The sequence below is a fragment of the Lycorma delicatula genome, chromosome 1 (genome assembly GCF_047948215.1).
Source record: "Lycorma delicatula isolate Av1 chromosome 1, ASM4794821v1, whole genome shotgun sequence".
Classification (NCBI taxonomy): Eukaryota; Metazoa; Arthropoda; class Insecta; order Hemiptera; family Fulgoridae; genus Lycorma; species Lycorma delicatula.
Genome location: NC_134455.1, coordinates 219,969,093 through 219,982,495, shown reverse-complemented (window position 1 = coordinate 219,982,495; position 13,403 = coordinate 219,969,093). Strand labels below are relative to the sequence as shown.

Sequence of the window (13,403 nt, the reverse complement as noted above, 5' to 3'; positions counted from 1 at the left end):
GAATTTAATCATGAACAAAATGGTGTAAGATAACCTGAATAAAACTTACAAAAGTTAAAAAAAATTTAATTTCATTTCACACTTACAATTTAATTTTAAGTGCATTATACGTACCAGTTTATAAATGTTCAAAAGCGAGTTCGCCATTTTCAACTTATTTCTTGGCATGCTTCTGTACTGCTAATTAATTCCTTACGAGAATGTGTTTTTGTTTTGTATATAAACCCAGATGCAAAAATCTAAAGGTGTTAGATCAGTGAGTGGAAACATCACAAGAGAAGTGCCATCATTACAGAAGAAGAGGTATGCCATCATACTGGAAGTATACTTTGTATCTCGGCGTTAGAGGAAAATCTTCAAGCAGATGTGGCAATTCTTCTTGAAGAAAATGCAAGGAGACCTCAGAATTTAAGCAGTCAGGTAGTATGAACAGTCCAAACTTCTGAAAAAGATCTCACCATACATTAATGCGAAATCTGTGTTGAAAATTACCTTCTACCATTTCATGCGGATTTACTTCTGCCCATGTATGCTCATTGTGTAAGTTGTTGACGCTATCTTGAGTGAAACTAGCCTTGTTGATACATTTATTTCTTGAAAAATTATTTTACAAACCAAATTGCAAGTGATTTTCCAGCATGATGGTGCAATGCCACATTTTTCTTTACTAGAAATCATTTGAATGCTAATTTCTTAAATTGACCAATCAATTGACCACCATGATCACCTTTAACACCACTGAATTACTTCATTTAGGGTTAATACTACAGAAGAGTTACTCGTTAAAATACAAAATTATATTGAATTTATACAAAATGATCCTGAGATGATATGGAAAACCACTGGAAATATTTTATATCAGGCAGAGTGCTGTGAACATTGTGAAGGAGGGAATTAGCTACAGAATAATAGAACTGTCTGTCTATATTTTGTGTTTTTTGGTTAAAAAAAAAATGATTTTAATTAATTCTTATTTGACTGTATTTAGATTAATTTTCTCAGAATTAAGTTCTCTACAAGTTTTCTTACTAAACCTTCCATATCTGTTAGTCGTTTAACAAAGCTCTTGTACTACAACTTAAAAAAAAACTTGTTTTTCAACACCAAATTTTGTGTATTATCGGATATCTTTTAAAACTGCTGGAGTTTCCCAATGTATAAGACTCCACCAATTTTACTTCTTAATTTTGGTCGTAAAGATTGCAGTAGGGCTTCTTTTTTATTAGAAAAGCAGAAAATTCAGGTGAAAACAAAGCGTTACCATACCTGTGTGTTCGAATAACTAACTGCTTCGGTGTAATACCTCAGGTGTAATTACAATATATTTAAACATTGCTGGTTCATATTTTGTAATAAATAAAAAACATTGTCCAGTTGATTAAATATTAATTTTAATAAGTTTTAATGATCATTGCATGTTTGAGTTATATTAAAAGAAGATGACATTGTTAATAAAACTGATGAAAGTATACATGACAGAATGAGATCTAAATTTAGACAACAGTGGATTAATAATAATGAATTTCTATTATAAAATATCAGATGATAAATTAGGTCAGTTGTATATAACAGATTTATATACATTTATAAATCTAAAAGAAAACAAGACAGATTATGTATTTTAGATAGTGAGTCTTAACATAACTGTTCATAAAAAAAATAGATCCATGAAAAATAATAATATTATAATCATTGATTTGTACACAATAACTCATATAAATGATCATGTAATTAACAATATAATTGAATGAATCAAACAAATAATATGACCTAAACTGTTGTATCTTAACAAATGTTCAATTATGTATATCGCTTAAATAAATAATAGTTCAATAATTATACACGTATTATATAAGTAGTTTGAAACTATAATTGGGTAATACAAATACATACAATTATGTAATAAATAATAGTCGCAAAGCTCATGGTTATCTTAACTTGCTTTACCCAGCATATTTTATGTATGTTTATAAGTGAATTTAATTTTGCCTACAATCATATAGATCTAGGATTTCTTCTGATGTGTTGTTTGTGGGTCTGCTGGTAAGATCCAGTGACAAGCAACTCATTCCATTGACATTTAACATGTATATAATCTCATATGAAAATATTCAATAATAAATAAATCTTGGGTAATCTATACCTCAAGTCAGTCAATAAATAATCTTTGTTATCGTATTGTATTGCACCACAGTAATAAATCAATCTCAGGTGTCTTACTGCACCTTAATAATAAATGAAACTTATAAAGTATATGTACGTATGTATGTAGTATAGTAATTAGTCTGTAGATATTAGGAATGTAAGAGCAATATGAATGTGACATCACAAATAAATTAATACAGATATGCCGATCAGATTATAAATAATAATACAATATTTATGTGCATAATAACAGTCATACTATGTGATAACAAATCAAATTAAATTATAATAATAATAAAGTATATAAATAATTAACTCAATCGTTGGAGATTGCTAATAGGCATAATTTATGCATATGTCTTCTTAATTGACCAATTAATCATTAACTGTATGTAAATCAACAACTCTTACTAGCTTGTCAGAACTAGGTTGATAAACTTGGGTTACAATTCCATGTTTACAATGCATGGGTGGAGAATTTTCTCTGGTAACTAATAAGTCTCCAACACAAAAGTTATGGGAAGGAAAACGCCATTCATTTTGTTGCTAATGGTAATGTAAACAGTGCTTAGACCATAATCTCCAAATAGACAGCTCAAATTTTTGGAGTAGTTGTCAATGGCCTAAGTGGGGGTTAATTTCAATTTTTGGTAATTGGGTTCAGGCACTGAAGTGAATGGACATCCAGTGAGAAAGTGTCTCTGTGATAGAGGTTCTGGATCTCTGTGATCTGTAGAAATAGTGAAAATAGCATGGGAATTGAGACTTAATTGCGCTCTCCCATAAACCATCATGGGAGAAGATGGAGGTATAAATGACCAAGTACCTTGTACAAATTAGAATGTTTGACTTTCAATGGAAGTTGGAATCATTATTAGAAAAAACTTGTGTAGAGATATCCCTACATGATATAAATCTTTTAAATGCTGCAATTAACAACTGTTAGACACTAATTCTAAGTGAATAGCCTTGAAGTGAGACATACAAATATAAGATTTGATCAAGGGTTTAGACTTCTGCCCGCCATGACGAATCAATCATAATTGGACTGTTGTAATCGACTGTGCAAGCAAAGAATGGTCGACAAGGAATTACTCTGAAAGCTGGTAGTGTAAGTAAAGACCCGCCAGTCTTGATTGTATGGGGACAAGAATTGCCACTATATAGCACTAATAATGATTATACCACAATGCATTATAAGAAAAACATTATACCTCTCCTCATTAGAATTCAAAGGGAAATGAAAATTTCTCAACACTGGAGCTTATTAAATTCATAGTTTAAAGATCTAATAGTAAGGGGGTTTCATATATATATATATATAGATCACAACTACCTTAATACCACTTTTGCATTAAGGAGATCTATTTAAGAATTACACATTTGAGTTAAAATATAAATAAATTCCATCTTTGGGTATTTAATACATTTCTTAAATATTCTGTAAATTTCAGATTTTTTTTTTTGTTTATGCAAGTTTAAAGGACTTAAAGAAATCCTGCAAGTCATTTAATAGTTTTTCATCATTGGTTTAGTAGAATTTTAACAAAGTAAAATTTTAGATGCTCATAAATTATTAACTATTTAATATTTATAATTAATATTGATTATTCATGTTAATGATACAGTGCATTAAAAGTTACTGTAGTTTTGTTGCAATGATTTAAAGACTGTAGTAACTAATATTAAGTTGTTCAAACCAGTTTACAATGAATGACTTTCAGCCAGAGGCCCTTTGCCACAACAAGCATCCAAATATGATATCATTATAAAAATCTTTCATAGAAAGATATTTTACTTGTTATAGTTAATAACATGCAATTACAACTTCATTCCAAAAATATTCTCTTCATACATTTATAAACCAATAATGAAAAGAGTTTTATTAACTTATACTTAATATTTGAAGAAAATACTATTTTTTAAGAATCTTGACAACACAATTTATTTTGTGCCTCACCTTATGTTCCTTTGCGGCTTCTTGCTTATCATTTTAATTATGCTGGAAAAAAATTTCAGTCATAAACATTTTTCACTTTCATTAAAATGAAAGCACATATATTAATGATTGTTTTTCCATCGATTTATGTTTAGATTAAATTAATTTTCTTAACTTTAATGAAGATGTGATATTAAGAACAGGTAATATTTTTACATTTGACCAGTTTTGGTATCCTTCCTCACCATTTGGGTTTATGGGCTTTCCTTTTACATGTTCTTTTTTTACAATCTTCCATTTTAACCGATGTTCTTCTGTTGACTCAGTGAAACAGCCTTATTTTGTGTCTTAGTGAGTGAAAGCCTAACTTTCTTTTTTTGTTTAGGGAAGTCATCTTGAAGTGAATCAGGAATTTTAGACTTTACCTTTGAATCTTTTTGCAGACTTGTCACAATATCTGTACAAACTGTTTTTGTTAAATGATGTTACGTGAGGTATTCTGATTTTCTTCTTGGGTTCTGGTAGATCATTGTGTATCTGATCATTCAGATCAATCTGATGTTTCTTTTGTTGTAGTTAGAAATTTAGAAATTTATTATTATTAATACACACATCTGGATCCTTCTGAATCTGTTACAGATTTTTACTGTATCAGATTCAGAATCTGATAGTGTCTGAATCAGAATTTCTTAATTAAATTAAATGTATTTAAATAACACACAATATGTATTTTAAATTTCAATTAAATTTGTTTAACTCGTTGCATATCATGTTCCTCTATTCAATGTATTTAATATGTTCCTGTACTTGCAGTTAACAGAATAGTGTTTAAATACTGCATGAATAGTATTTTACAATCTCAACAGTTTCATACAATATTATATATAAATATAGTTTCCCATTGTATTACATTTGATCAGTTAAGTTTTATATCAGTTTTAATAAATTACTTTTAATGCATCAAAGAAGCTATGATAACGTTTAAAAATGGACGATAAAATCCAGTTGAAAATAACAACTAAATTTTCAACTGATTCGGAATGTGTTTCATTCTGAGAAGTTTCATTGTTGAATGCAATTTCATTTTTTTTTAAGTTATTAGATTTCATAGATTTCTGTTTCTTCGCAATTTTCATTCTTAGTGTTATCAATGTTTAACTTTTTATGTGAATTATCAGATCTGTGAATAAATTTTATTTTTTTATTATTTTTTATGTGTCTCATCTTGTTTCATCGAGTTAAGGTTTTTGATTTTTATGTAGATTTCTCTTTTTATCATGTTCTGTATCACCTATTTTAAAGATGTTATTTGTCTTAACTACTTGTACTAGATTTAGTTTTATTAGTTTCAGATAAATTAGTAGTTATGTTTTTATTCTTGATTGATGTAATTTTGAATAAACATAAAGCAATCTTTCAGTTAAGCATTTTGTGAATAAACGATTACTTTTTTTTTTGTTGACATGGTTCTGAAGTACTTAAATCTTTCAATTTTTTATGGTGATGTATAGTTTCTATAAGAAATTAACTTGCTCCTTGTCTTCCAATTAGCAAAATCCTTGAAGTACATGAGACGTTATTGCTAAATTGGAGTTTTAGAGTCAGTTTTATCTGAAATCTGCACAGTATTTTCTAAGTTAATGGAATTATTTAATTCATCAATAAAATTATGTGTACATTCACAATCATGTATTTAAGTGAAACAGAGCTGTTTACTGAGCTGTGCTTTAGTAGCAACTACTGCAGGACATAACTGACACTGATTAAAGAATGGTTGACTGTAAAAGTTTGTGCTGTCAATTCCTTTTTCAGAAATAATTTTTGAAACGTCTTGTATAACATCTGCACGTAAATCATTTAAATAGTTTTGAAACAGCTTATGATTTAATAATTTTTTAGAATGTTTCTTCACGTGTGAATAGATTGCATTTTTATTTTTGAAAACCCAGTAGCATATTTGGCATTCATTTATACTGCTGTCAGCAGTCTACCTTACCTTTCGAGGTGACTCATTAATTCGAATTTTAAAAGCATCTTTTATTACACTGTCGGCCAGATTGTTTGTGGATAAACATTGCCAACTTCATAACAAGGTATGATTCATAAGGCATGGTAGTAATCATAGTTTCATTATTCTTATCTTCTCTGTGTTTTATTTTTTTATCTTGATCAAATGTTTAGATTCTAAACTACTCTCTTTATGTAAACCATGTTTGAATCTGGTTTTTAGTTCTGAAATAGGTGTAGGATTATAATATGTAATGTTTGAAGGAAGTGAACTTATCTGAAGAAAAATTTTGTTTGCAAATAATATCTAAGGACTTTGTATTATGTCCATTACATCTGGTTTCATTTTGATATGAACTCTTTTCTGTTTCATCCAAGAAAACCTGTCTCTGTAAGTTACTATTAGTTTGTTTTGGGTTGCTGTTTACTGTGCTTATAACATTTGCTCTTGAAGAAATAGTTGTTTCTTTTTTACAATGTGAAATGGCAATAATTACGATGGCATAAATTACTACTGTAGAAAGGACAGTTAACTTAAAATATCCCTTTGATGGTAGCATTGATCCTGTATTGTAATAAACTAGTTTCTTAATATTACCTCTACTATACCTGAAAAACACTTTCATAAAATAATTGGAATAATGTTAAGTTTTACAGTATTATTCTTCACTTATTTCACAATTAAATTAAAGTTAATGAAAAGTACCTCTCTGTTTAGCAATTGCTCTTTGATCATAATAATATTATTAATAACTTGAATTAATAATGTAAAACATTAACCATATAAATTAAATATAAAATAAATTAAAATGATATTATAATAATATGAATTGTTGCAAACCCATTTCCAATGTTGTATAATGTATCTATCTCTGTTAATTCCTTTCTCGTATTAATCATAAATTAAAGTATTGAATTTTTATGAGTATGAATTGTAGAACAGTTGGAGGACCAAAATACATTCAAATAACTAACCACTTTGGTTTAATACCTCAGTGAAATGTAATTACTCTAAACTTGGTTGGTTCATATTTTGTAATAAATAAGACATTGTCTAGTTGGTGATTAAATACCAATTTTAATAAGTTATAATGATCATTATAAAATGCCGAATAGCACAAGCTAAACGAGCCTTCAGTAAGAAATATAATTTGTTTACATCAAAAATTAATTAAAATGTCAGGAAAAGATTTTTGAAAGTGTATGTTTGGGCTTTATATGGAAGTGAAACTTAGACGATCGGAGTATCTGAGAAGAAAAGATTAGAAGCTTTTGAAATGTGGTGCTATAGGAGAAAGTTAAAAATCAGATGGGTGGATAAAGTGACAAATGAAGAGGTATTGCGGCAAATAGATGAAGAAAGAAGCATTTGGAAAAATATAGTTAAAAGAAGAGACAGACTTATAGGCCACATACTAAGGCATCCTGGAATAGTCGCTTTAATATTGGAAGGACAGGTAGAAGGGAAAAATTGTGTAGGCAGGCCACGTTTGGAATATGTAAAACAAATTGTTGGGGTTGTAGGATGTAGAGGGTATATTGAAATGAAACGACTAGCACTAGATAGGGAATCTTGGAGAGCTGCATCAAACCAGTCAAATGACTGAAGACAAAAAAAAAAAGATCATTACATGTTTAATGTTTTAGTTTGAGTTGTATTAAATGAAGATTATATTATTGATAAAAATGATGAAAGTGAACATGACTGAATGAGATCTAAATTTAGACTGACAGTGCATTAATAATAATGAATTACTAATATAAAATATCAGCTGATAAAATAGCCCAGCTGGATATAACAGATTTATTTACTCTTATAAATGAATAAGAAGAACGAGACAGATGATGTATTTTATTAATTAACAAAAAGAAAAAGAAAGTGAGTCTTAACTGTTATATGAACTTTTTTCATTACAGTTGACTAGTGACTATCCAGCCTATTCGGGCAGCCAGCCAGGCCAGATAGCAAGAAAGCTGGATACGGTGGATTTCAGTTTTATCATTTATTATGAGTTTGATGACCTTTATACATAATGTATTGTAAAATATAGCCATGTTTCTCATACAGTATTTTTTTAAAACTAATTACTATGGTACAGTGCATTTTTAAAAGTCATAGTGTTGTGAAGCAAAGACAAAAATATAAACATTTTCTAGATTTAATTTATGTATTGAACAAACAAAACGTATATCGATAATCTGAAAATTTAATGTACTTTATTAATGTTAATAAAAATGTACAGTGCATATTGACTTGACAATAAAGTCATCACTGCACTATTTTCCTCACTGATAAGTCCTGCCTTTTCTGTAATCATATGACATCTAGTGGTTTCACTTGTTCCTATTGACTTACGTATTCAAGAGTGGTCTCAATCGCCTTAAGAGCTTCACAGTGCGGTATCAGATTGGGTCTTTCTTCAGTGGTATCTTCTTCACTTTGCTCTTCATATAATAATACCATTGCTACTATATCATCAGTAATTTCTTCAATTTCATCCTGCTTCATCCATTCTGGACATCCTTTAATTCACTCGCCTCACAGCCAGGAATTTTTTCCAGCAATGAAACAAGTTCATTGTTTTCATTTGTAATTTCTTTGTCGACGAGAAGGTCACTGGCCTTATCATCTAGTAATATTTTCAAGACCTCACAAGCGATATGGCTGGTATCTCTTTCTCTCCCTCAGACACCCATCATGTAATGTCTGACAGACATTACATTGGTCCATTGGCTGATAGACTGACATTTTATTTGCAAGCAGAAAAAGTATTTTATATATCGCCATGTATTAATTCATTGATAGCCAGATGGGTTGTTGTATTGTCTAAGATAACGACTGCTTTCCTTGGAAAATTATTATCAGCCAAATGTTTTTCAACAGCTGGTACAAATTCATATGAAATCAATTTCTAAAAATTTCTCCATTCATCCACGATTTTTTCTGATGAGCATAATACGACAACAATTCTATATTTTTGAGATTTTTGAACACTCGGGTTTTTAGATTTTCCATTTAAGGTTCGCCTCAACTTGTCTGCAGTTGTGTTAGTGCACACTAAAACTGTTACGTGTTCTTTGCTTTTTTTTGTGTCCAGCCGTAGCTTTTTCTTGTCTGGATACTAGGGTCTTTGACGGTAACATTTTTTAATTAATTTTTGTTTCGTCAGAGTAGTGTATCTGTTTTCCAGAAATTACTAGCTTATCTAGCAGGTTGAAAAGACGAGCTTTGAATTTGAGAATAGCATTCTTATCTGCAGACAATGTTTCACCACTTATTGTCATCTGCCTTATACCAAAACATTTTTTCCAGCAATCCAACCAATGGTCACTGGCTGTAAATTTGCCTTCTTCTCTTTCAATTTATTTTTTGAACTGAACCTCAAGAACTCATGCCACAAATATAAAGCCTCCTCATTCTGAGAACTCTTACCTTTTTGCATATTTTTTCTAACTTTGATGCCACTTCTGCTTGCTTAGTTAGCATACTATTTCTCTATTTTCCAATGGTTTTTTGTCCACTCGCGAGTAGTACTTTCTCCTATGCCTAACTTGGAAGCAATCTTTTTTGCAGATTCACTAGCATCCAGCCTATTTGTTGCATGAAGCTTTTCTTCTAAGGTCACCATAACTTTCTTTTGTTTATCTCCCATTTTAAACACTCACACATACTTAAACACACATGCACAGATTAATAAAATCCTTTAAAAGATTAATTAAATGGAGCACAAACTTAATTTGATTATATCCATATTCGAACTGATCAGAACAGGTAAAATGAGATACGTACTGTACTGTACATTTAGTACGGCTAGGTACTAGTACTGCAGATAATAATCTATTTTTAATGAATGGATGATGTCATGTATTTTGACTGAGTTATTACAGTGTAGTATTTGTCCTAACGTCTTTGCGAAATAATTAAAGCCATTGAACACAACATTATTGAGCAAGAGTGCTTGATAAGGAATGGGTCATAATTTCCAGGAAATATATGTAGGCCCATAATAAATTTATTTGGTATTCTTATCACCCATAAATGTACAATTGAACAGGAGATGTACTCAAAAAATAATGTAAATAAAAACATTCATTAACAAAAACATGCGTCGAAAAAAAATTGTACATAAAGTACAGTACAAGGAAAAATAATAGAGAAGCCACATTTCTTTTTCTTTATTACACTTATTCACTTACAGTTGTAACAAGTTGTTTTCATTCAAAACTATGCGATTTTATTTTTTTATTTACGTATTTTTTTTTATGTAATGTATGTAATTGTCAGGCCAGATAGTCGCAAGTCTACTGTATTTTCACCAGTAGAACATGGCCTGAAAGTTTCAACATTTCTTCGTGGGACATCTGTATATGAGATATAAAGGACAAGTAGTGTTATTTTGCATTTTTCTATAAGTTTAAATAATATTTTTTTCTTAATAAAATAATAATTGAAAAGGATAATTATAATTACTTCAGTCATTTTCTTCGTCAAGAATTAGATATACTCGTAAGAATCTAAAAGGTCATACAAATTAGTGGGTGACTTGGCCAAACAAAATTTTTATAGCTCAACTCAGTATTTTTTTATACTGGCTGAACTGTTACTGATCATTAGTAATTAAATACATTTTTATGTTTGTGTTATTTTGTTGATTTTAATGTGTTATTTTATGTTAATGTTGTTATTTTGCTGATTTTCTGTTAAAAAGAACTAATTAAATTGTTTTGTTCAATTATCATAATTTTATTTTATAACTATTGAATATTCAAATTTAAAGCTACTTTTCAGCTACTTAATTTAAAAAAATAGAAAGTGTGATCATTTTTATTGTAAATCTCAGGAAATGAACAGTTAATGTTATGACTTCTAGTAAAGCATTTAAAAGGATGAACGAAACTGTAAAAGTTACTGTTATTTGTTATTAAAAAAAAATTCTGCTTGAAATTTGTAGTTGAAAAAGATTTTCTAATTTGATTACTAATAGAGAACTGTACAGATAACTTGAGAAATTAAATAAATAAAAAAAATTGAATATTTAATAACTACTTATTGGTAATTGGTAGTTGTTTATCTGATTTCAGAATATTAGTGGATCATTCACAGCAATTATTAACATGTTGTCTCTGTGGATTGCACCAAATGCACGAACAGCTGCCATATATTACTTTATCACAGCTTTATTTGTGCTCTTGACATGTTTTGATACTTACTTTGCGCTACCATTAAATGTAAGTTCTTAATTTTTTAAAGTATTATTTAATTAATCTTTTTAGTGTCAGCACTAAATCATCATGTAGACAATCTCTAGTTTTATTTTGTCATCATTTACCAGGTACCTGGTAGTGGTAGGCTGTCTCCCCTGTCTATACATTTTGAATTTCATGGCTAACGTTAAATTTTCCCGGTGAACTATCAAACTATTAAAAATTCCAAAACCTTCACTTTATTAGATTATCCTTTAATACTTCATTGTAAAAAATTGAATTATTCATCATTGTTTCGACAATATATTCATGTTTCATGTGAGTTGTAATATGGTGTTTTTTTTTTTTTAGTAACATATATTGTGCTTATACAAGTTTTATGTTATGTGTAGTAATTAGAATTTTAATGTTTATTTTCTAGGTTAAATTTACAGTAATAAGTCTTTCTTCCTTTAAATTTCTTCCTTTCATTAGTTGGTGTAGGTTTATCACTGAAAAACATCAATCACCCAATTGTGCTAAAATTATTTCTTTGGTAAATAAATTAGCATTAATGAAGTTTAATACATGAAAGTGTTTAGTTTTCATGCCCTTTCATATGTTCATGGCAAAACTGTTAACGTTACTGTTTAACATGTTTCGTTATTTATTTTGCCAGAAATTAATATATTTATGCAATAGTTATAATAATGCAAATTTTATTTTAGAGAATATCCTTTTGTAATCTGCAAAGAGATTTCAGACAAACAAAATTTTGCACAAATTTTCTTAATTTTATTTCTTTAATTAAAAAAAAAATTATTCCTTTCTTGTTGTGTTGTAAAATTATTATCTATGTTGTGTATTATTTAATTCATGTTGGTAGTTGTTATATTTTATATTTTTTATATCATATATTTTTTTTATGAGTATTTGTTTCATAACAAATTCTATGATTTTTTGCCATCATTGATAGTTTAAGTCTCAGGCAGCTAGCTGACTGAAAACATTTTAGAATGTCCTATAAAATTTACTTTAAAAATTATTTTTCATGTTAATAAAGGGAAGTGAATACATTGTTTTTTTGGATTAATCTGTTTAAATAACAAAAAATGAAAACAGATATTTTAAAATTGGCAATTTATGGCTTAGTACTGAAAGAATCATGTTGATATATTGTTGATTTATAACATTCTATTTTTTTTATTTCTTTTTTTTGTTTAATATGTTGACCTGTGTTTTAAAATGGCTTCTAAAATCAAATATGGATATTATTAGTTTCTCTCAACATTCTGTCATAATCCTGCTTTTAAAATATTAAATACATTAACAATTTAATTAATACATTAAAATTAATTGCTTTGGCTGGTATATGAGTACCTTTTTGTTAATTTTTCATTCATTATAATCATCTGGTGTTCTTCCTGGCGGCAGGTTCCTTATACCACTGCTCTCTCCATTTAATTATATGCCAAGCCTTCTCTTTCTTCCCCTATTGTTTCCAATCTTCACCTCATCTATTACCTTATCCTTCTTCTTTCTTGCTTCCTTTCTTTTTCTACTGACTCTTCCAATCCAGTTGTCATGATTCCTTTTCCTTCCTCTCCACATGTCCTTATTGGTTTCTTTTTCTTTTGGATACTTCCCACATAAGTGCTCTTTCTTCTTTAATCCTGTTTATTACTTCCTGATCTCTTACTTTATCCATCCATCTTACTTTCTCCATCCTATATCCACATATCAAAAGCCTCATTCCTACTCTTCTCCCTCTTCTTCAGTGCCCATTCTTCAACTCCAAACAAGACACTCTTGCAAAGCACTTGGATAGCATTTTCTTTAACTCTGAGTTCAGATTTTTATTACATATAATTCCCTTTTCTTACTAAATAATTCCTTTGCCATTGTTTTCTTTATTTCCATTGCACTCTTCCAATTCTCTATCACCATAGTCCCCAATATTTATAATTTCTTACTTTTTGTACTCTTCCTTCACTTGTCCTTATCACTAAAAACTCTTTGTTGTTTACGTCCATTACTTTAGTTTTCCTATATTTATTTTCATTACTTCCTCCCGGCTTTTAAAAACTTTTGAAGTGTGTGTGTGTGTGTGTGTGTGTGTGTGTGTGTG

General features: G+C 29.1%; 1 protein-coding gene across 4 annotated transcripts in view; it reads left to right on the top strand.

The window, feature by feature from the left end:
• Ent2 (Equilibrative nucleoside transporter 2) overlaps positions 1-13,403 on the top strand; it is a 137,610-nt gene that overhangs the window by 95,923 nt on the left and 28,284 nt on the right. For all 4 annotated transcript variants that reach the window (XR_012757361.1, XR_012757358.1, XR_012757363.1 and 1 more), the window contains exon 8: positions 11,174-11,320. Coding sequence is in view for 1 of the 4 variants with exons in the window: in XM_075372790.1 (XP_075228905.1) it covers positions 11,174-11,320 (147 nt within the window). In the remaining 3 variants the exon portion in view is untranslated. The remainder of the gene's footprint in view (positions 1-11,173; positions 11,321-13,403) is intronic.